The sequence below is a fragment of the Spea bombifrons genome, chromosome 1 (assembly GCF_027358695.1).
Source record: "Spea bombifrons isolate aSpeBom1 chromosome 1, aSpeBom1.2.pri, whole genome shotgun sequence".
Classification (NCBI taxonomy): Eukaryota; Metazoa; Chordata; class Amphibia; order Anura; family Pelobatidae; genus Spea; species Spea bombifrons.
The window spans coordinates 135,588,118-135,613,673 of record NC_071087.1 but is presented as its reverse complement, the minus strand read 5'-3'; the positions used below and the strand labels follow the sequence as shown (position 1 = coordinate 135,613,673).

At 38.0% G+C, this 25,556-nt stretch overlaps 1 protein-coding gene and 1 long non-coding RNA gene across 4 annotated transcripts in view; both read left to right on the top strand.

The window, feature by feature from the left end:
• The window catches only part of FER (FER tyrosine kinase), a 73,401-nt gene that overhangs the window by 9,382 nt on the left and 38,463 nt on the right, over positions 1 to 25,556 (top strand). For all 3 annotated transcript variants that reach the window (XM_053474376.1, XM_053474384.1, XM_053474390.1), the window contains 8 exons: positions 38 to 211; positions 4,478 to 4,577; positions 5,744 to 5,927; positions 7,273 to 7,410; positions 7,705 to 7,824; positions 8,548 to 8,670; positions 9,045 to 9,234; positions 25,232 to 25,324. In XM_053474376.1, coding sequence (XP_053330351.1) covers positions 38 to 211; positions 4,478 to 4,577; positions 5,744 to 5,927; positions 7,273 to 7,410; positions 7,705 to 7,824; positions 8,548 to 8,670; positions 9,045 to 9,234; positions 25,232 to 25,324 — 1,122 coding nt within the window. The remainder of the gene's footprint in view (positions 1 to 37; positions 212 to 4,477; positions 4,578 to 5,743; positions 5,928 to 7,272; positions 7,411 to 7,704; positions 7,825 to 8,547; positions 8,671 to 9,044; positions 9,235 to 25,231; positions 25,325 to 25,556) is intronic.
• On the top strand, positions 13,154 to 14,214 carry LOC128504393 (uncharacterized). The gene is made up of 2 exons (XR_008355452.1): positions 13,154 to 14,123; positions 14,157 to 14,214. It is a non-coding gene; the product is annotated as an uncharacterized LOC128504393 (long non-coding RNA).

Genomic DNA, 25,556 nt, shown 5'->3' with positions numbered 1-25,556 from the left:
GAATGCTTATAAAACGTGTATTTCTTTTCATTTTCAGTCATGGCAGCACATGGTACAGCAGACAGAACAACTTAGTAAAATAATGAAAGCCCACGCCGAGGAGCTGAACGCTGGACCGCTTCATCGTCTCACTGTCATGATCAAAGACAAGCAACAAGTCAAGAAAAGCTACAGCAGTATCCATCAGCAGATAGAGGCAGAGATGTGTAAGGTAGGTCGTCTGTCAGCGCGCACTTCCATGGACTGTACTGGCGGTATTGGAACTTTAAACATACATGCTTCATTGTTCCGAGATTTTTCCAGATATCTATGATTGTCCTGGACAAGTAGATGAAGCTAATGTGCAGAGATTACTGGAATGATGCCCCAAAATAATCCTCAAAATCGATACACGCAGCGTGGTTTATTATCTGTTGTTTTGATGGATGGCTTGTTTTGGTAAGGGAGCAGTCATTTCTTCCCAGTGATCAGCGAAGCGACCTGATTTTTGTGAACAGGTTGCTTTTTTGGTGAAATATGAGGGAAGCTCGAGAGGGAGCCGCTGATTCTTCCCATAACCTGATGTCTGTTGGTTAACGGCCACTTCCCTAAAACGTGTTTCTCGCAAAAGTATTTGCATGGCTAATATCAGTAGAAACATTGTGGAAATGATATGCTGCTTCCTCGTGTATTTTAATGTTCATATCTTGTGTTTACGACTGCCAGTTTGCACAAAAGTCATCGTTTTGTTGGTGAAACCGTCTTTATGGTTTGTTTTGCGATATAGATTCAGTTTAGTCTGGCTTAGCAAAGTTTGCCAAGGTTCCTTTTTCGTCGTGTTGTTGCAGACAAATCCACATCAGATGCTGATAATGTTGGGTGTTTTTAAGGGGAAGCACAACCTAAATGTAAAAATCCATGTTTATAAGATACCCCAACCCAAACACAAAGTGGGGTATTGATGTGTTAAGATAGCGAGTTTTGAACAAATTTTCAGCACCTCGAGCTGTCTGCGGGAATGATTTTCTCTCTCATCCTATCGCAAGATCAGATGTGTGCATCAAAAATAAGCTTCTTGTGAAACAATATTAAAGAATGAGTGAAATATGGTAAATGTGATAAATATCAATGTAAATTTTTGCTATTTATGGCATCGCTACGGAATTTGATGGCGCTATATAAAATGATTATTATTTGAAGGAAATGTTAATAGATTATGGTACAAATATTTATTGTACAATATATTTTGTATGTTTGATAATAAAAAAAAAAAGTTTCTTAAATGTTTTCTTAAACTGAAAAAAGATCTTAGGTTGGAGTGAAGGTGGTTGCTGGTTTCATTGGTATAACTCTGTATGTTTTATTTGCTTTAAATGGGCTGGCTATTCCTTTTTAAACTGGTTCTCTCAAGGTTTTTGTTTCAGATCTTAATCAGTCTTTGGTCTTGGATATCTTCATGCTTATGCCATGTATGTTTAAATTTCCTTTCTGTATTCAGCTCTACCATTACTGATGGCACGCTGCTCCGTTTATCTACTACACCCTCTCAGTAAAGTAAAACCTTCCTTACATTACATCTCTAGTCACGCTAGACAACTGACTCTTTGAAACAAACTTCCCTCCTGTACTTTAACGCTTGACTGCTATCTACGGCATGGTGCCGTCGCTAGCAGTCCCAGTCAGTGCTAATGACGGCACCATGCACCTTGATGGAGGTCTGTGGACCTCAATCACCACCTACCCCGGCGTTCTGCCCCTCACACTGAAGGGCATCACCGGGGCCACCCGATCCGCCCGGTGACGTCGTGCTCAACTTTATTAATAACTGACAATTGTCAGTTAAAGAGGTATGGGTGTATGCTGCTTAGATGCCTGTATCTCAGGCATCTAAGCAGCTACAGACCCTCAACATATACCGTTGGAAAGGTAATTTCCAATGGTATAAGGCTTGTAAAAGAATAAAAAATATTAAGTTAAACATTTTAAAAAAGTAAAAAAAAAATTTTGGGGGGTCTCTAAACGCAGATAAATAAAGATCAAAATTGCCTAGCAACCCCCAAATTAAATTATCTAAACATAAACTAGTTTAACTTAAACTTTATTTTTTTTTTCTTTCTAGCTAAATGATCACTGTGGTAGCCAATGTTACCACAGTGATCATATAGCTATGCAAAGTCACATTCCCTTTTTAAAAATGGCCGATACTAAATTTTAATCCCATGCTCCCTTTGATCATGGGGTTAAATTTAGCCAATGGTAGAGGGAGGCAATTTTTGAAATCCTGATGAACTGCAAATATTATTAAAATCAGCCATTTAACCATCTCATCCCTGGAGCTCCTTCCATTTTTACAGCAAAACTTATTTTTTCTCCCTTTACCATGATTTCTTTGGGATTGTAAGGGGAAAGAATGGTGTGTGTGCTTCTGTGAGTGAATGTATGGAAAGTATGGTGTGTGCTTCTGCGAGTGAATGGAGATATGAAAGGCGTGTGAATGGTCAGTAATTAGGGTTGAAGCCTTGACGTGGCATTACTGCTCATGTAGGAAGTTAAATTATGGCACAACAAGTACACATTTACAAAAACTACACCCCTTGGCGCATCAAATGAGGGGCTGCATGTGTTTCTAGTACAAACCTGGAGTGCGCAAGACACAAATGAACATGTCGCTATGGTTAGAAAAAAAACATATTTTCTAGCCAAAGCGACATATTCCATCATTATTTGTGCACTCAACTTTTGTCCTAGAAATACATATAGCCCCTCATTTGAAGCACCAAGGGGTGTAGTTTCTTGAAATGTATACTTTATGTACCCTAATTTAACTTCCCAGATGTCTAGACCACTTTAAATTCAGATATGGCAGATTGGAGAATCTTGTTAAAAAATTGTCTTAAAACATTTAGGGGTGATGCCTGCATTTAGACAGCTCTAGACAGCTGGGAAGTTAAATTATGGTACATAAAGTATACATTTGCAGAAACTACACCCCTTGGCGCATTAAATGAGGGGCTGCATGTATTCGTAGCACAAGACTGGAGTGTGCAAGACATAAATGAACTTGTCGCTTTTAATTTTTTTTGTTTTTATAAGTGTGATATTCACTTATTTGTTGTGCACGTCAGATTTGTGATATAAATACAAATAAGACCTCATTTGCTGCAGCTGGGGGTGTAGTTTCTAAAAATATATAGTTTTGTTGGCATATTTTAACATCCCAGGCAGCTAGAGCTGTTTTAAAGATGTCTTTTGTGATGTCTAATAAATTTAACTTTTAGCAATAAAATATTAGAAAAACGCAGTCTACTGTTCTCAATTTCTGTTTATTTTAGACCGGTTACCTACTACAAATATTTAGTAACACAGGTTTTGATATTAGAGTTTAGAAAAACAAAATTACAAACTAGTTTTTATTGAGTCGGAAGTGAAAAAATACACTTTTTCCCATTTTGGGCTTTATTTTGTAAACCTAATGAGACATACACATATAAAAATTGTATATTTGGAATCTGCTGGGTGTGCTGAAAAAAAACAATATATGGTTTGTATAGTTTATTCCCAAGAAATTTACTTCTAAACGCGTTTAAACGTGAGATGCACCAAAATGCAGAAAACCACCTTAGCACCCAGGTGGGAAATGGCATAGCAGCCAAGGGGTTAAATCCTCTTGCGTATTGAAAGCAGTCTCGTAAGTCACGTCCAGACTTGTTGCATCACTAGACGTGGGCTCTCCTTCCTCAGTCACACAGATGAAGTCTCTGCCCATCACCAAGCACTGACATAACTACGCTGTCATTTTGGAGTATTTTATAACACTTTGGGCTGGATTTAATAACATAGTTTGTCTGTATAATGCATGGATCTGTGAGAGTCCATAACCAAATGACCTTACCAATTGAACTATGCATTATACAGGGCTAGCTAGACTCGGCTACTTCTGAAGTAATTGGATGACTCCTTAACCTCTTCATGATCAGGCACTGACACTCAGTCAGTGTTTCTGCGATGCCTCCATATCAAGGCTTTCAGCAACTCCAAAAAATAAAATACGCAGGGAAGCCGCAGGATATTTCTCTGGAACGTTCTTATTCGCTATGCTTGAAGTCAACATGCCTTTCAAATATGGCGGTGCCTAATGCGCCATAAAAACATTGGGGTATTTATAAACTCATGACACACATTACAATCTATTTAGTTTTTTTTTTCATTAGCTCTTGTAGATGAGTAAAAGAAAAAAAAGCCTTTCTCATGAAGGGTGCTACATGTCAAAAAAACTGTCCAGTTGTGAAGGGGTTAAATGCTGGGCTATCACAGATTATGGCCCAGGTATCCTCTTTATCCACTTAATGAATCCCAGATAATATGAGGAATCTTGGTAGAAATATGTTTGTTTTTCATATACTCTTTATCGGGTTTCACTGTATAATTGCCATAAATATATATATTTGGTCAGTTCTTTCAAAGGAGACGTCATCTCATTTATTCTTCTTACAATTAGGTTACAAAAACAGAATTGGAAAAGTTGAAAACAAGTTACAGACAATTAACGAAAGAAGTGAATTCCGCCAAGGAAAAGTTCAAAGAAGCTGTTACAAAAGGTATGCTCTGAATACAATCACACGCTTTCCACCATTTACACAATCTCTCAATTTGGTGGAAACAATTAATTTACTTTGTAAAAAAAAAAAAAAAAAAAAAAAAAAAACATGAAACAAACTTTAGCAATTACCTATGGAGTAGCTTATTAAATGCTGGTCTAGGGGATGGCCTTTTACATTGAAACAGAGCAGAATATATAATATATAAATAATACACACACGTATATATTATATACACACATGTGCGTATAAATTAAATAAATAACGGGGGTGGGAAACAAAAGGGAGTTCAGATCAATGCCCTCTCTGGTTTCTTCTACAGCCTCAGAACACATTTTAAAAGCTACCATATGACCTTAAACCGCTAAGTTACTTTGGTTATTTTTGAGAGATTTGATCTTCAGTACTTTAGTGAAATACCAGTTCTGTATTATAAACTCCATGTCTTAAAGTAAAAATGTCACAGTAAACCAGCAGAACTGCTTTTCTCAATAGAGTAATGAAACCACTGATACTGAGCGATAGCATTTGGACACTGTTGAATACTAACTTGCATTTGGATCAAGTCATGGATGCTATATCAGGTCTGCCACCAATTGCCAGGCTACTTTAACAAGAGTAAAGGAAAAAAGGCCCTCCTTGCAGAAGCCGAGATTGGAACAATGCATCATATCGGCTGTGTGACCGTATCCCGCAGAGCTGCTGTCTCAAAGCCATGGCAACCCAAAAAACTCAGGCTGGATATTAAACTTAATCCAACAAGATCAATCAATCTCTGAGTAGGCACCATATTGCTGTATTTATCAACATTATATCTGCGACATTCCGTCGATACGTTCAAAGCTGTCCTGTAAATATAAAATGAACAGTTGTTCAGGTACCATGTTTTTGAGCAACATTCTGCTGACTTCACTACCCAAAGCCTCAGACATTTGCTTGTATAATGGCAAGTTTATCTGTGGCCTTGATCAGCGGAGCCCGTGTTACTATAATCCAAGTGTTTTCAATGTGTGAGAATTGCTATCACCAATACAACAGTTTATTGTTTGTTTTATTTCTTCACCAGGGATCTTTTGTTTGTCGTATGATGATTGGGAGAAATGTTTTATGAATGGTGGTTTTTTTTCCCATATGCAACTTTTTTTGTTCTTGTTTTTGCAATGCAGGAAAAGAGACAGAAAAGGCCAGGGATCGCTATGACAAAGCCACCATGAAACTCCACATGCTCCATAACCAATATGTTCTCGCACTGAAAGGAGCCCAGCTCCACCAGCATCAGTATTATGACTCCACTCTCCCTGTTTTGCTTGACTCTCTACAGAAGATGCAAGAGGAAATGACCAAAGCCCTGTAAGAATCATTTTACTCGGGAGCAACAAATGTTATAATGGTTGATAGTACATAGAACACTCACACCTTGTAATACATGTAAGATATCGAATTGCACGTCATATACGTTTTTTTTTTTTTTAGTACTATACATAAACATCACACTTGCCTATTAGCAGTGGCCTTTCTCTTCTGTAGCGCTGTTGATCTGGCTCATCTTAGTTCTGACTTACAAAGTAGATAAAACACAGTGATTACTTAACAACATACAGCCTGTGTCTTCCAGCATCATGCGCCACGGTACAACCTTTTCTTCATTCCTTGCAGTGCTCAGTCTAGACGTAAAAGCTTGTGTGTAGTGTGAATGAAACACTGATGGCACCCAGAGCACCTGTTTCTCTGGCAGTGTACTGTTTAGGGATAAGGCCAGGTGTAAGCAAATATAAAAAAAACCCCCATAAAAACAATATACTTTTGTCTTATATTGAAATCAAAATGAGTTGGTTCCTAAAAGCTTATGCCTGGTCCCTAAATCATACAGCCCTCCAGATAATTGTTTTTCTGCTAAAAAATAGGCAGTATGTGGGTAAAGAAAAAAGCCTCCCTCATAGAAGCTAAAATAGTGCGTGATATTGGCAGTGCGGCCACAAGTCGGCAGGGAGAAATTTTTTCCCCTCTTTCTGGATTTCTGGTACGGTTCATAAAACACTCTGTATTCTACAGACCTGACAGTCTGACTTCTATCCAGGGATTCTACTACGTGCACAGCGTTCACAGGGAATATTCCGTTTATTTCTATGGGCATTGTTCTGCGGTTATAACATTGCCCAAGAATTCGCTTTTTTATAGTCATAACCCACTGAACCCTTATGCTTTATTATCATTCATTCATTTACCTGTACTGCATTATTCCAAAGCACTATGAGAAAGGTAAGAATGGTGATCCAGGGCAACCCAGCCTCTTATATATTGGGCAGGAGATCCGGCCATCTGCCCATTTGTAATTTTGTTGTAACAGGCTAATTGAGTGGGAAAATGGCATCTTGAATTTTTCAGAATATTAAATATTTCATATTGTATACAAATATATATTCAGAACATTGTAAGCTTGCGAGTAGGGCTCTCTCCACCAAATGTATCGGTTTGTCTTAGTCTGTCAATTCTTGTCTTGTCATATCCCTTGAATTTATGAATTGTATTAAGCGCTGCGTAAACTGTTGGCGCTATATAAATGAAAGATAATAATAACAATATTTCAATTTGAGTGATTTAGTTTTACTACAGGCTAAAGGTTATAATTTATTTGGTTTATTGAGGTGGTTCTGGTTTCTTACTTCATTTCCACTTTCTACTTTTATTTTTGCAGGAAAGGAATATTTGATGAATATTGCCAGATCACCAGCCTTGTGTCGGAGGAAATTGTGGCTGTTCATAAAGAGATCGAGGCCTGTGTTGAAGAAATAGATCCAAGCACAGAGTATGAAAGTTTCATTGAGAAAAACAGGTTGGCAAACTAATACTTTTTTGCTTAGTAATATAAATAATGTGACTTTGTTGCTGGAGCAAAAACATAAAACTACCTTTCCAGGTTTTGAAGGACATCTCGGAAGGGATGTTCACATTATGCTTTACTTTTTCTAGAAGCAAATGTATTTTAAGCAAGCGGTAGGCCCATTATAGTTATAACTAACTGCTGCTGTTATTGTTGGGTGTAGTATGTATTTGATGACTGTTTGCTGGACATAGAATTATAAGGCAAGATCAACACTTTTTTTTTTTTATGGACTGTTTTCAACAGGTCACCAGAAAACAACGAACACAGTATAGAATTTGATTTGTCTCTGCTAGAGGAGATCGAAAGCCTCCAGGCTAACGAAATCATGTGGAACAACCTCACGGCAGACAGTTTAAATGCTATGTGAGTCATTTATACTATTATCCTATATCCGGAATCCTTCCTTTAAACACATCACCTGGTACCAAGTAAAACAGGCCCTTGACCATCCTTGAGATGAGTAGGACATCTTAACAGAGAACTCTTACCTCTGCAGTACACCAGAGATTCTGAGAAGCTAAACTCTAATAGCCTACAAATTACTAGACACATGAGTGTCCTTTGTGAATTTGCCTTTCATTGAGCAGCTGCCGGCTTCAGTTTTTTTCTGCAGGTTATATCCTTATTCATTGTAAAATAATCTTTACAGAATATTGCGACAGAATCGTTACGTTAAGATTGAAAGTTGCTTTTCACTGAGACTTGCAGAGGTGGGTAGTTACGAGGCACCCAAGCAGAATTTCCTGCCTAGTGGTCCCCAGTTGGCCTTTTAAACCCCTTATTTGAATAACCCAATGTTAGGTGATATTCTCAGGCCATCCTGACCCATAGTGAGTAGACTTGAAAGGTTGCATTTCAATGGAAATTATGTATTTTATAACATATATTATAATGTACGGTATATGTGTGAAGAAACACAGTATGTGATTATATAGTTCTTCACAGCAAGTCTCTTATTGAATTAAAAAGTTCCTAGTAGTTACTGCTTTGATTTTATTTAAAAGTTATATTTTACAAGCGATATCATTCCACGCTTGCTTGTTTTTGTCCACTAATACTGGTAATTGATCATCGTTTGCCTTGCAGGTTAAAAACGGCATCCGAAGAGCTCGCACAGACACAGCAGTCACTTTTAAGTAAGGAAGAACTCCTGGCTGAGCTACAAAAAAAGATAGAAGAATCTGCAAGCACTTGTGAGAAGAAATCAGAGTAGGTATCTGGTTAACTTTAGTATGTGGGTTTCAGACTTGCCACCTGATTGCAACCTTTTCCAACCCGATAATAGAGAGCCGAGCCGTGTTCAACTTAGAACGTTATCATTTGTTCATTTCCAGTCCTCCGACAGCTTACAAAGAGTAGAGATCTGTAATATAACATATACAATTTTTGGGGCTGAATGCTACATCACTAATTAAGAGATTTATTCTCCATGCTGTATATCATTAGAGCAATATTCCCTGGCACATACGTGTGAAGCGGAGACTGGCTGTAAGCAGCAGATTCAGTATGGTTATGGTGAGCAGAACAAGCAGCTTATATTTCCAGTCCTGACACGCGCGTAAAATGTACTTCTTTCTTTGCAGTATTGTTCTTTTGCTAAGTCAAAAGCAAGCCCTTGAAGAACTCAAGCAGACCATTCAACAGCTCAAGTGCACCGAGGCAAAAATATCCGCTCAGAAGGAGCTGCTAGATCAGAAAGTGCAAGAGAATGATGGCAAAGAGCCTCCTCCAGTAGTTAATTACGAGGAGGATGCTCGTTCTGTCACTTCAATGGTGAGTACTTCTAGGCAGTGGGTCATGTATTAGGAAGTAAAACTTTGTTAGAAGTTTTTATATTATTTTACTGATAGGATGATGGATAAGTGATACGTGCCACTACAGCAAGGGACTTTAAACATGCATTTCGTAGGCATAAAGCTATACTACATAGACAAGACCAAGGGGTGATTAAGACCTGAGCCTTTACATCTTGAAAAATGGTCAGACTAGATGGGCCAAATGGTTCTTACCTGCCATCAAATTTCTTGGCATCACTCTAATAATTTGTAGTTACCAGCAGAAACTTTTAATCACCACCACTGCTGGTATTTGTGTTTGAACACTCCTGTATGTTGTATTTGTGTTTGAACACTCCTGTATGTTGTGTTTGAGCACTCCTGTATGTTGTGTTTGAGCACTCCTGTATGTTGTGTTTGAGCACTCCTGTATGTTGTGTTTGAGCACTCCTGTATGTTGTGTTTGCACACTCCTGTATGTTGTGTTTGCACACTCCTGTATGTTGTGTTTGCACACTCCTGTATGTTGTGTTTGCACACTCCTGTATGTTGTGTTTGCACACTCCTGTATGTTGTGTTTGCGCACTCCTGTATGTTGTGTTTGCGCACTCCTGTATGTTGTGTTTGAGCACTCCTATATGTTGTGTTTGAACACTCCTGTATGTTGTGTTTGAACACTCCTGTATGTGGTGTTTGCACACTCCTGTATGTTGTGTTTGAACACTCCTGTATGTTGTGTTTGAACACTCCTGTATGTTGAGTAAAATAATTTTTCCTGTATGTGTAAGTTGTGCCAAAGGGCTCTTGGTGTGGCTTGTTTACACGTTTCATCAACTGCATCCTCAATATGAGACGAGTTTGATTTTAAAACCAAGAACACTATACAGTAAAAGTAAAGCATTCTTTGTCCTGTTGCACCCAAGCTAACCATCTAGAGCAGTGGTTCTTAACCTTCCTAATGCCGCGACCCTTTAATACAGTTCCTCATGTTGTGGTGACCCCCAACCATAAAATTCTGTAATTATATATTGTGAAATATGTGTTTTCCGATGGTCTTAGGCGACCCCTGTGAAAGGGTCATTCAACCCCCAAAGGGGTCGCGACCCACAGGTTGAGAACCACTGATCTAGAGGATACAGGCCTTCGCTTATGTTTTTTTGTTAGCGTTTGTTTTTTTTCCTTACAGTGTTGATGTTTTTGTGTTAGTTGGTAATATGGCTCGTTAATGTGGTGACCTGCCTCTCAGGCTAGTAATATCCTTGGGAGGAATACATTTCTTTCCATTATGTACCCATTTTCAGGAGTCGATGGCTGCTTGCACTCGATCGGTTAGGGACGTTCTTTTCTGGCAGGTAGAGTAATACCTTGTGGACAGATTTATGTGCAAATGCTGTAAAGCGTAAACCTTTTTAGGGTTCCTCCTGATAACATTTATCTTGCTGTATGATCTACATGTTCTTGGGCTTCAGTCATGGGTTTGCGCTTTACCTTTTTGGTTAAATTGTTGCAGGTTGTGGCTTTTTTCCCGTTAACAAACACCGATCTTATTGTCTTTCTTATGTTACGTGAGAACCTAAGACAACGGTGAGCAGTAATCTGACAGAGAGGTGATTTAACATCTCCGTTATTAAACTTGCCGGGTTTTTTCTTTTCTTTTTAGTTCTACTAATTGTCATTTTTGGGGAAGGGTCGGGGGATTCTGGTGTCTGCGCTTCTAAATGGTATCGTCACATCTGCGTTCATGAAATCCTGCCTGGGAGTGATTATTCCTAAATCTGTTTTTATACATTTGACTTTGGAAATTGGTTTTATGCTCGTTTTTAATTGTGCCTTCTGCAGTTTTATTATATTTTCAGGGGAGACCGAGTGTAATTGTTCGCACACTTTAGGCAAGCAGCCATTTCAATTTAATGCTGGCCGCCACGTAGATACGAAAGGCCTTTCATCAGCTCTGTAGCGTATTGTGGTCCCTTAAGGCAGATAATTAGGACAACCAATGTCCTTTCCTAAAATTCACTTTCTATAATAAATACGTGAATAACATATCGAAACATTCCAGACCTTAACAAGCCTCTGGCAATTAACGTAGCTGTTCCTATTATAATTGAGTTGTGATCGGTTTCCTATTTCATATGTAAGATGATGTTTTGTGCAAATGAAAATGGCCTTTTTGGAATAACTAGTTTTGTCACAAAATGTAAATTCTTGAAGATGAAATACAGTAATTTTGAAAGCGAACCGTAGAACAAAAAGTATTTCTGTACCACCGAATAGTTGTTCTGGTTTAGCTGTGTATTCACAGGTTTGGTTAACTCCAGTTAGACTGCCGTTCTGTCTCTTAGAGCACCGTTTTCAATCCAATGCAAGGTCCGAGGATTTTGGACACGGGATTCTGTGTCGGCTCTTTTTTTTTTTCTACGTAATATGACGAGGAGAAAAAAGCTTTAATATCTTTCTCTGCCCATTTGCAGTGAGGAAGTATGTTTGCATACACTTAGGGTGCCTTCCGCATTGAGTTTGAATATACATATAATATAACAGATTTATTATTGCTATTATTATCTTGTATTTGTAAAGCGCTACGACGGACTAACTGATACATTAGGTAAAGTGGGCCTTGTTCTTATCACTATGCATTATCTAGGGCAACCTTCAAAAAAGGGCTGAGTTGACCCTGTGTAATGCAGAGGAAATGTGGGAGATTTCTTACAATGCGCTCGGTTTTTCAAGTTATTCAGGGCCATATACAAAATGATCAATAAAAATCCGCCCTGGTGTCTGTGCACAAGGCGTAGTGCGCATGCGCGTCCCGAATGGCCTTCTGACGCCTCCACAAGGAGCCATCACGAGGAATCAACACTTTTCTGATTTGTACACGTGAAGTGAAACGTTCTTGCAGCACTTTAATCATACTTTCATGGTGGAGGTTAATAAGTTCAGATCAGTGTGACCTGCCCTCTATATATTTGCGCTTATACACCCGCACGCTTGTGTTCGTTATGCAGAGCCAGCATTATCTAAACAATTTCATGTTCTCAAGATCTCTACTGCCTCCGCTGCCCCTAAAAACTCAAAGCTTTCTCTAATCAACAACTATCGGCAATAGTGCCGGGATAATATAACAGGCAGCAGAGAGTTAAGTAATGGTTTCCCATGGGCACGAGGAGGGATTTCCTATGGAATACACACAAGGTTTTTTGTTTTTTCTTCATACAAGCATTCATACATACATAACATACATATTGTTTAAGCGGTATAGTTTAGTAACAACACATGGGTCTTGCTTATATGGCGCTTACCAGCACACAGGAGCTACATTCATTCTATTGTTCTGATTCTCTTTCTGAGGTGTAAAATTAATGTATTTTTAATCCCTTTCATGACTGAGGAGAGTTTGTGCCCTGATGACAGAAGTGCTTTTTTTATTTATTTTTTATTTTTTTAAAACATGTAATTGGTGATGCCACCGATCACATGACTCCAGCACCGCTTATGACGGTCTATGCTATTTGTATGACCTTATGGAACGCTGGCTAATCAGGTTTGTTTTTTTCTACGCAGTATCCACGCCATTTCACCCCTAACATCTGAATCTACCTCTATGCAGCTGTTAACTGCACATCATATGTAGTTTTTGGGGGAGAGATTTTGTTTAAAACAATGGATGCTTTTACCTCACTGATGCCCTGATCGGTGATGAAACAAGCGTAACCAAGAGGGTATTCTTCCCTTCTCCTCTAGCGCGTGTGTAGGCGCAAGAATGATATTTTGTCAGCTGCCTGCTTTTGGTATATTCCTGGGAAAAAAAAATATTTGTTGTTCTCCAGTAGATGGAGCTCTGGGTTTGGAAATCGCTCTGTCTGCATTTCCACCCATAAAAGAAAAAAGACAACCAAGTCTTGTATTTTTTAGTGCACCTGCTTTAGTAATTTCTTAAGATAGTATTCCATAGTCCTCAGATGACAGAGCTGTTATATAGCACGCGGCTTTGAAGCAAAGCACACTAAAACCTTGTATGGGTTCAATCAAGATTCTTCCATCATATGTCTTCACGGCCACAAAATCGTCATCTTCTGGCTAGCCTGGCAGGTTTCATCTCCACATTTTACCTTCTCACTTGACTTCACTTCTATTTCAACCAAGTTATACTAGTAGTAAAAAGTGAAGAGCTAAAAAATGGCATCGAGTAGAGCCACGGGATGGGAAAATAAAAAGCCAATGGATGTAAATAAAATTTACAGGTTTTAATCAACTTAAGCTGCTTGGTCTTATTTCCTTTTTTAATGTTTGCCAAAATAAACTGTCCAGACGTTGCTGAGACTGACAAATGAAAACTACTCTGGAACCCTGAAGCTGCAAGGAGAGGTAAAGCAAATAAGATGCCCCATTTTTTGGTGCAAAGCCAGCTTTTATTGTGCTGGTTTTAGGTCAGTATAGAGGTAGTTGAACAGAAACAGACCTTAGTGGTTGTACTTGCCATTTACTATTGTTACTGCTTAGTACTGGCAGATTCTTGGCTTCTTTTACAACAAAATAATCCAAAATTAACAATAACATGAACAAACATGAGATTTACAAGCAAAAAAAAAAAAGAGTCTGAGAAGTTGAGACAGAAGGTGAAGGACTCTTGGATGAAGATGATTTGAGATGTTCAGTGTTGCAAAGATCTTGAAGGTGAGGGCAATAGGTGGCTTCGTTCTAAAATGCAGATGATGAAATTCTGGGTTTTGAGTGGGTGTTTAAAGGCAGAATTAGTAGGAGGAAATTTATAAATGGAATCATTTTTTATTGTTTAAGTGTGTTTATTCTCAGAACAAGTCAAACTCCCTTATTTAGTCTGAAAATACATACTTGTATACTTTTCCAAAATCAAATTTAAGATCTGGTGTAAATGTCCAGTGAATATGTGAGCAATGAAAGCCACAGCCTTTTCAGTGTGCAAACCCAAAAACACAATGTTGGCATAAACGTAAAGCAAGCAGTGCTGTCTTAACCAAAAATCTGAATATATTACAGCTGAAATGTTCCTGAATTCCTGATTAAATGGTATCTGTGCTGTAGAAAAAAAACATAATATGACTCCTTGCCAACAATAAATGAAACACTGAGCAACTAGAGGCTTATGCATTTCTTTTTGGCACTTATTAGGTGCCTTTGTCCCGGCGGAAAGAAAAAAAATGCCTGTGCTGTGAACCCCACTGACTTGCATCGACTTCAGATATGTTGGGAAATATTAAAGGGGGAACTTCAGTGCGTGGCTCCATTAAATGTTCATGCTCTTCATTTTGCAAATGTATCTCTGTATGTCTGTGCACCTGATATACCGGTGCTTGCCCCTCCAGCGTCCACCCCATTAACCCCCCGTGGCCGGCGTGCAAGAATGAATATTAAAGTACTCGCAGACGATTACTCTCAAAGTACTTTTAAAATGCATTCTTCTGTAGTGGCGCTGTCTGCAAAAATAAACTGTCCCTTTTAATATTTTATGTTGACGTATGTAAAGCGTGCACCCACCACACTTCAGCTTTCATATAAAACTGTATAGCAGTTACTTAAACATGTTACATATATCCAGATGCATACAAATGAAAATGTGATAATTGGTAACCTTAATCATACCACATTGTAATCCTTTGAAAGTCACAAGGCTGATGGTGGCTTTTCCGTTACAGTTCCCCATCTGTCTGAGAATCCTGATTGCGGTGAATAAGAGTATATTCTTTGCATACGGAACGCTATCATCAAAACAGTCACCCCAACCTTTCCAAAGTAAATCCCCTCCCAACAGTCCCCAAACTCAATGTCTTGCTTCACAGACTCCCTGCAGCGTGAGAACAATTGAATAATGATTACCGACTGCAAAATCATCCATTTGTCTCTTCTAAGAAAGTGCTTTCACTGTCAGATCGCATACAGAGCTCTTCATAGTAGTCCGTAGTCTGGCTTTAGCTCTCACTAGTTAGACATGTTTATTCGGAGTGTGATTTTGTAACCATCTTGCTATGTCTTAACCCTTTTATATTCAATAGTTATGGACACACATGACAAGAAAATACTTTTTGCTTGTTCAGTGATTGCATGCATTCCTATTCTTTATTGGGTTACACATCTGAACATCGATTGGTGTTGACTGCTGTTAAACCTGCATGATTTGCTGTTCAACTCCCTTAATGATCACTAATGCTCATCATGGATTCTCAACTGGGACCACTAAGAAAGCTACATTTAAATCAATAGAAAGCAATTTCTACTAAGCGATTTAATTGGGTGCAGAGGTTTTTTTGCATAAGTAATCCACAAGACACATCTAAAGAAACTTAAATCATGGCATAAAGCTACAAAATGTAACCCATGCACTGTAGCATAAAAATTATTACATGATGCTACATCAGGGGCACAACATTTTATGCCCCTGAAATTAGGAATTAGACCTGTATGAGCTTGTTGAACGTCGCATTTCAAAATCATGTTCATTAATATGGAGTTAATCACTCCTTTGTGATTATAATAACCTCCACCTTTCTGGGAAGGCTTTCCACAAGATGGTGGAGTGTTTCTGTGGGCATTTGTGAGGTCAGGCAAATGAGAAGGCCTGGCTCGCAATGTCTGTTCGAGTTCATCCCAAAGGTGTTCAGTGGGGTTAAAGTCATGGTCCTTTGTAGGGTCCAGTCAAGTTCTTCCACACCAAGCTCATGAAACTCATTTGTTGACTTTGCTTTGTGCACTGGGACACAGTCATGCACCAAACATAACATGGCTTGTGTGCAGCTGCTCAGCCACAAAAACCCAATTCATAAAGCTCGTGACTCACACCGTTTGTGCCGATGTTGATTACAGAGGCATTTCGGAACTCTAGTGAGAGATGCTTCAAACAGGAGATATTTAAACCCTACGCGCTTCAGCACTTCAGCTTTGTGGCTGATCTGTTACTCCTGGATGATTCCACTTCACAATAATTGGAGTTACAATGGACCAGGGCAGATCTAGAAGGGCAGAAAATTCACAAACTGACTTGTGGCAGAGGTGGCATCCTATGACAGTCCAATGTCAGTCACTGAGCTCTTCATTACAACCCATTCTACTGCCATTGTTGGTCTATGGAAATGGAGATGCCTATGTGCTTCATTTTATACACCTGCTAGCAAGCAGTGAGGTTGAAACACTTAAACTCCATGATTAGGAGGGGAGTCCACCTACTTTTGTTCATATAGTGTATGTTTTACTTTCATTGTAATGTTTGAGAAGTTAGTGATTGTTTTTATTTTTTCCTGTTTTTTTTCTACATTCTTTTTTCCATATACTCTGGTAATACCAGCTCCTTGTTTTTTTTGTGCAGGAATCCTTGCGATCAGACTCCACAAATAGATTCCCTAGCATGTATGTATGTTGTGCATTGTAGTCACTTATGAATACCTATTATGTTATTGCTGCTATCTGAGCTGCTGTTACAGGATATCTTCTCAATGGCAAAGGGAGTAATCTCTATTGATTTCTGTAATCTCAAATGCTCAAATGACCTTGCTTCGTCATTGCCTGTGTTTGATATTGGTACTGGTACAGTTCTTTGTCAACCTCTCCTCCCCCAAACTAACAGCATTTTTCAATATTGAGTATGAATGACTGTCTATACACACACACACACACACACACACACACTCACACACCTAAGATTCTTATGGCTTGTTAATGAAAGTTAGGCTTTAATTCATTCTTTTTATTTAGAGTGTGTGAATTCAGTATTATTTTCGTCAAGTGCCTCTGTTCCTGTATTAAATGCAGTCTCGTAATAATTCACCTTCCATTAGGCAAGTTCTGGTTTGTTTACTGTAAACAAACTATTTAGTTCTTTTTACACAGCATCCTGCTAAACACAGATGCTTTTATTGTACCTTTATGAAATCTGTTGGCACTAAATATACAGAGACACTAAATAATGATCTTACCTTACGATAAATAACGCAAGGTATTTGTGGCACTAGTGGACCTGATATCTAATGAACATGGACGGTTGGGTATTTAAGTTGAATTATAAGGAGTAATTTGTGCTGCAGGGGACTGTTTCATTCCACTCTATCTCTGATTCTAATACTTATATAGCATGTACTTGTACATGTGCACATTTTTTTCCTGTTTTGCTATATGTGGAAGTAGCCGTGTTGCTGCTGCTTCATATGTTTTACGTTGCTGTCACTGTTGTGATAACAGCTTTGTAGATAAACTCCATGGTTGAAGCAATGGTGGCAGATGTGTTCCAGCTTTTTATTTGGACTGATCTGCCATCTGCATTAATGGGTCATTTGCATGAAATGCATTGGATGCACATTTGATGGCTGCCAGATCTTTTTAAATGCAAATCTGAATAATGTAAGGGAATATTAAACTAAAACATCTAGGAGCCAGCGTAAATAGTTAGGAGCCAGCATTTTTTTTTCTTCACCAATCATGTTTTTATTTTCCTGGCGCCCGGGCTTCTGTGAGCATTACCATATACTAACATACATTTACACACACTAAAATATACAGTAACTTATGCTTACAGTAACACACGCTCTAACATTCTACACTCATGTACACACATGCTGATACCATATACTATATGCTGACACACACACACACACTCATGCTAATCCCGTACTGTGCCATACAAAAAAACGTACACCTGACGCCCAGAGTTTATCAAGCCCTGAACTAAAGTAACACTGCAAGTGGTAGTAGGTGTTCTTGGATAACTTTTTATTTCAGATATAACATCCTCTCAACGGTGAAAGGAATACAAAGTTTAATAAGATTCCTTTTTTTATTATTTCAGTTTTAGACTAAGATTTTAACCAAGTGACTTTGTGACCATTTCCATTGATGCAACAGGGTGTTTCCTTTAGATGAATAAGGTCTTCTAGACCTGTAGAAATCTGATACTTGCTAAACATGCTAAGGTCCTAGAAAAGAGGGACATCATCAAGGAAAGAAAGAGGGATATGAGATGTGTGGGAAACTTGGGGTAACATCAGAATGCCTGATGATAAATGTGACCACTGAAATATCTATATTTGAAGATTTCTGTCACCCAGTGCTTTGCCTTACGTTGTTTCCAATGTTGTAAGGTTGACTTAATTGTCCCATTGAAGATTATTTCATTTTTTTTTGTATGTGTGCTTGTCGTGTCTGTCTCATTTACTTTGCTTGTTGTGTATATACAGACAACCATGCAACCGATCCTACGGTTAATTGGTGTCAGTAGAATCAATTTCACTGACTGGAATGTATTGAAATGCTCTAAAAACCAATATTTAAATGACGAAAGACCATAGTTGAACGAGACAAGCATCTGTGGGTGTCTTGATCTCCATTTCATTGTTATTATCTCTTCTGCCAAGAGTGCTGGGCATTTTCATAACTGATTGTAGCATGTTCTTGATGAGTGCTCTCCTGCAGAATTCACAATGAACCCTGTTTAAATTATATTTAGTGAGTTAGCAACAACGCAAAAAAAGCTCCAGTAGCTGTCAAATCGGGGTTAAGGGTGTTGCTGCCAAAAGCCATCAGTTTAATGGTTTTGTTAAATTTGTAGAGATTAATTGCTTAGAAACATAATCACAATAAATGGAATTTATTCCCCTTTTAAACAGAACATTCTCACGATAGGCATAACTATTGCTATTGATAAGCACTAAACTATGTTGTTGTTCACAATGTATTTGTGCTTCTCGTTCACAACATTGCGTGCAAGAAGTCAAAAGCTTTCAAAATAGCTAGTGTAAAACAAACAAACAAACATCAGCCTTGCAGACATACGCATCAAATAATTTTATTTTTTACAGCATTTTGTAATTTTTAATGAAACAGAAAAAATGCATTTTTGTTTAAATAAATAAATGATTTGGTATGTTAAATGTACTACAAGTCTTGTTGCTACATCATGCTGGGACTTCTGGATATCCAGGCTTCAACATAGGACAGTGACATTATCTCAGATTATTACATGATGTCTGATTCGTTTATGAACCCCGACAGTCTTGGTTGAACCATGATGGCTCTAGTAAAATTTTGTGCAAGTGTCATTTCTTAGATGTAAAAACTGCTTGTTCTACTAAATGAATTTAACACTAAGGGTGCGTTTAGCCGAGACGTATCTCCAGTGAGCGTCCAGACTGCGTTGAAAGAGAGCTGTGTGTCTGCTTTTCCCGTCCACGTTATATTGACTAATAACATCCAAAACTTTGGTTCTCATGTACAATTAAAATGAACTGAACGCTGTGACAGACAATGTGGATATCTTTTCTGATCCACTTCACAACACTGTAGATCCTTGCTTGGTTGCTGTGTGCCTTCCATTGATTTTAATGGAACTTTTTTTTGCTTTTGATCTCGTTTTCCCTTTCACTGTGGCTTATGCACATTGAATTTCACAGCATGTGCTTTAATCTTCTCGAATATTTGACCCTCCTTCAAGGGCTGATAGAAAAAAAAAAAGTATATGGCTTGTAAAATGTTACTTAAATTGCTCTCCGAACCCAAGGGAAACATATTACTGTGAGCTGCCAATATACTTCTAAACACATCCATTTAGAACGCAACGTGATTCACTGAATGACGAGCATAGGAAGCCGGGATCATGAAACGCTCGTTGCAAACTTTATATGAAGATATGACGTTTGACTTCTCCCTTTTGAAGAGGAGCTTCCATCAAAATATTATATTATGCAAAAAACTAGAACTGTGTTTTATCGGACACGTGTTCTAGCTCTGTTATGCCTGTCAGATCTACTAGGCGAGCACTCGCAACCATTTATATAAAATAAACCTACTACGTTGGAGGAAAGTCTCGGCTCGTGCCACACACCAATAAGATAGCTTATCTCTACTGTTGCGACGTGTGTTATTAATGTTTATTTAATCTGCTAGAGACACCCCGCTCATCAAACACATAAATGTGCGTTCCCTTTAAATTTACATGCTGTCCCTTTTGCAAATGTATGGGGCATTCTGCAGAATATGCATCTCCTCGGACCCCCTGCTGCTGTCCGTTGTGCGTATTTGGCTACAAAGCGAAGCGTTCTGCAGCACCAGATACCTTGCGTGCCGGTTAGCAGTGATATGGAAGAATGAGCACCTCTAATAGACACGATAATGATATGAGGCTACATGTTGATCTGAATTAATCACCCCGCGTGGTCTGAATCAATAAACGCTGAAGGGAAATGCACTGATTTCAGAGGAGACGCATCTCTGCTAGCCACAGGTAATTGCTGCTATAGTGTGCATTTTCAGTGGGGAATTTTTCATACTATCTGCTGCGGCTGCACAGAAATGATAATTACCTTGGCTGTCAGGCATTTAGATCTATCGGAGGCCCCAGCGATCTAACAAGGTGTGATGAATATATTTAATATTTTTTCTTTAAATAAGCGCACAATGTGAAATACAGTCGGCCCGGGAGAAGGTTGTAACCTTTTCCTGCCATTGAAGTGTAAGTAATTGAATGCTGTGTGCTGCCTATATGTACGATTATAGGTGAAATTTGCTTTAACTACTACAGCGGGAAATGTTACTTTTGCTCGTAATAACCTGTGCAGTGCATTATGTAATTATTGTTCTATTTTGAAAATGAACAATATTTAAAAGGGCAGTTTACTGTTCCTTTACAATCCCGCTAAAGCAGAATTTAAAGTATGTTTTGAATTCTTAAAAAACAAAAACAAAAAAACAACACTTGTTGCAGAAGCTGCAGCCCTGCAGCTGGCCTCCTCCTCAGTGGTCTGATGAGCCTTGCTATTGATTGGCTGATTGAAGCTGTAGCAGGAAAGCTGTTCCATTGAAATCTAACACAGCACTTTCTGCGCACATTGATATGAACCTGCTGGCAGCGTTTGCCAAACCAGCGCTGGAGGTATGTATATAATGTTCAGTGTGATTTGATTGGCCGAGCACATTTCCTGCACAGAAAACCACCCGTGCCGGGGAAATTATGTATAGAATATCCTCATGCGTTTTGTAAAAGGGGACACCGCGACAATATGCGATGGACCACGCAGCTATCATTACAATACATATGATCTCTGTAGTGTCCCATTAAGGGATTGAACTCCAAGTAAGCACTGAGAACATGTGTCTTAATAGTGGAGATACGTGACCCTATTGCGATATGGCATAAGCCACCTTTTCCTTGACCAGGAGGGGCCAAGCAAGAAAGAAAGAGGCATTTGAGACAGTTTTTACCCCTCCTTACCAGCCAGGGCTATTCCAGTTGCTGTAGTGTGGCTTGAGCTGATGTTGAGATGTCATTCATTAACTTAAAGCTTCTAGATGTTGTAAAAAGACCTTTTTAAATACATCAATTGTGTTAATTTGATGACTTGGATCAACACATTTTTAAAGTGGGAGTGCAGTTAATGGCTTTTTGATGACATTGCAAACTTTTACAGGGAGTGTTTCATTGATATCTAGTCCTGTTACACCAAGCTGTACATGCAATGAAAACAAAAATGAATTCTCATTATATGACTCACTTCAGTCATGTCCAGAAGAGCCATAGACTATCCTTCACACATGCTAATCGTTCTGTAGATGGTGCCTGCATGTATGGACCTTGTACTAATATCCCGGACATGGCGATTTAGCCCCCTACAATGCCACCTCTTATGTATTTATAAATCTACATGTATATTGCTTCTTTAAACCTGTAATCGCTCCTCTTGCTGCCGTTCTTGTATGTATAATCTGATTTGGTTCTGATTGCCTTCCAAGTCGTCACGCAGGGAAAAGACCAGCAAGTCAACAATTATGGAGATTTTGCTACAGATCACCAGTAATGCTTACTTCAGATGCTTTGCAGATGTAAAATTGTCCTTTATTTTCAACATGATATCCCCCAAAATCATTAAATTGATTGAAAAACAAAATACATGTGTATTTTTGTTAATTTAATAATGCCCAAAACGCTGTAGTTAATCCATTTTACTAGACTAAGAGTTTTGTGCTTTTTTTTGTAACGTTTTATTTAATTACACGCATCTAGCTCTAAATTTCTCTTTAAAGTCACAGTTTCTACATTTGTTGGCCAAATATTTCATCCTTGTGTTCTTGGAATGCTGAGTTATGTTCGAATACTGCTGGCAAAGAGGCCCGTTAGCAAACATTAGTTACTAATTAATTTACAGATAATTGGTTTTATGGTGTACATAGCTTCTTGGCACAGACACGGCACAGCTATTAGAATACTTCTCCCCAACAACACAATTTCTTGAGCAATAAATTTAGAAACTATTTTCTTATCACGTGTGAAATGCTGCTCCAGATGCATCTTTATAAAAAAAAAAAAAAAAGCTTTCCTTAGCTTCAGTTTATGTTTTAAGTAACATCAGATTTTATTTATTTATATATATATATATATATATAAAATATATAATATATAATTTGTGTGTATATCTATATATTGATAGAGAGGTATGTGTGTGTGTATATGTATATGTGTGTATATATATATATATATATATATATATATATATATATATATATATATATATATATATATATATATATATATATATATATATATGTATGTATGTATGTATGTATGTATAAATCCTTATGATTCTGAAGAATATATAAATATAGGTGTCGTAATTTGAGTATATGTATGAGATAATCATGTGGTTGGTAGGGATTGGATTTACTGACAATTGAGCTTTCTGTACTATAAGACTTAGTATATTCAATAGGTATATAATGACAAACTGGCACCCTGACTGTGTGCGTTGATTTAATATTGTTGAATGTGTGTGTTCATAGCCGAGTGCTCGCTCACGTTTATACGATGTTATAGCTCTATTGGCACTTTCGTGTCCTCATCCAGTACTGTTCTGTTTTATGAAATATATTAACCCCGGAGGGACCCGTATTTATTGTGTATATGGGCATCTTGAATTGCGCAATGGGAATAGTATGTGGTATGTGTGCTTTCCAAATGCATACATAAGGTTTTCTTTTCTGCTGTAAATTGCTTTGTAGGAGGCTGCCGGTTCAGGCATTTTAGGGGCGCAAAGGTTGAGCTTTTTTCTGATTACTTTATATAATGAATGGAATTAAAACCCATGATAAAAAACAATGTTTACCTTAAACCTTTGTTTCTTCGGAAGACCACAATATCACAGAGTAGTATTTCAGTTTTTACTCTCCTGAACTGCAAGGAACTTTAAGAATAGATTATACATTGAGAAGAAAATGATGAAGGTTTCTTCCCCCCAACATTCACTGAGAAACAGAACTGTTATTTACCAAAAATTCTATATATCCGAACTATAAAAAATAGTTATGACATCCTGATACAAAGAAAAAAAAAATGTTTTTAATACACAGACCAGTAAATTCACAAAACAGAATGTAATTTGAAACGGTCCCTTTCCAGTTATATAGCAGGGAAGAGAAATCCTAAACTTTAAATGTCAGGCATATCAATCATAAAAGCTTCCCGTATAAATTTGTTGTTTCATCCGAGAAAGTAGTCTGATCCATAAGTTGGTACCTTCAGCGGCGTTGGTGTAATTTCACGTTTGATGTATGAGAAGATGAAGCTTCCGTTATTGAGCTACAGATGGATGTTAGCTTTGGTTTCCTTTTTAAAGGGGCAGTAACATTTTTTAATAAAACATTGATGCTTCTGATGCTATTGATGCTTACCAACTGTCCCTATACCACAGCATAGAGTTCCCATAGGTAACACTATACAGTGGATCCTCTGTCTCTATAAGTATCCCGCTTGGTTTGGCACGTATACAGAGTTTGTCTAGGCAGCCATATTTAAGAACTCGCATAAGAAACTTCAAAGTGCCACCAGCACTGACTAGTCCATCTCTTCCTTCTAATAAACGACCTGTCGGCTAGGCTTTGTAATAAATCATGGTTTCCACTTTAGTTTCAGGAATTTAATTAGAAATGTGAAACAGGTGGCACACCTCGCTTTTACTAAAGAGGCTTACTTAATTACAACTCGGAGATTTTGACCTAATTGCCCTCTCTCCTAATTACATTAATCACTTTAGTAAAACTTTAGTGTGATTCTAGGTGACATCCTTGAAATAACTTCATGTAGCTTAATGCGTCAAAATGTGCAACCGTTTGCTTCATCATTTTGCCCAACCTGAGCTTATCTCCCAAGCTTAACCTAGAAGCTTCATGGATTTTGGTTTCCTACATAGCAAATGTGTGACATTAAGCTTGTTTTTTTTTTGTTTAATGTGGCTTAACGTACAAAAAAAAGAATTTTGTGAAAAGCTAGGAAAACAAATGCTCTACTCACCTTTGGAAGCACAGTTTAGTAGACATATGTATTATTTGCCTTGAATACATATACAATATTTTTTGTTCATTTGAATTTACTTTGGATGACATTATGGATTAAATTCACTAAAACTGGAGTTTGCAGGAGACTTGCACTTTATAAAAAGGCCCACTCTGGCAGGTTTCTCCTGTAGAAGATTGAATGTGGCCCTGCCTAATGCATACTTCAGAGGGTAAACTGACTTGAGTGTAGTTCACTGATCCAGTTTTGCAATGTACGGGGCCAGTCGAGTAATTCTCGCGGTTGAAGCTCGTTGGGTTTGGCCCTCCTTAATTCATTGCGAAGTCGATGAGTTAAAATTACAACCTCATCCAGCAAACTAGTGAATACACTGCAGTATGTCTACATGTTATCGGGTCCCGATAGAAGCGTGGGCACGATTCAGTCAAAGCAGTGGGTGTGTGAAATTATGGCTTTATTACGGTTAACGTCATTGAGTAAATTTACAGTGAAATTCTAAAATAGAACCATGAATAATAAAGACTGGAAAAGTTATTTTGCTGTCTTAAAGGTGATGGTGTCCTATCGCCGATAAATAATATTTATGGCATATGTTTCTAACTGAAATTTATTGTATAGCGTATTTATACAAATCTAAAAGTCACGTAAGCATGTTTTTAACATTTAAGAAGTGACTCTGTTTTCTTTCTTCTTACAGGATAAAAAAGAGAGAATATCAAAGTTTGATACGCTACGTCATTCCATAGCTGGAATTATAAGATCTCCAAAATCAATGCTGGGTTCGTCATCTGTAAGTGCATACAATGTCTTTTTTAACTCTTAAATGTTCGCCAGATGTTTACACTACAGCAGACACTGTTAAGTTGTAAAGTTTATTGTAAACATAATAGAGATTGCAAGGTGAGGGTGGTGGCAGAATTTTCTGCTTCGTGAGATATAGGAGAGAGAGAGAGAGAATACTGATAACTGATGATTGGAGAGGGGGAAGGAAATTGATTGTTCAAATTAAAGATGTTCAGTTA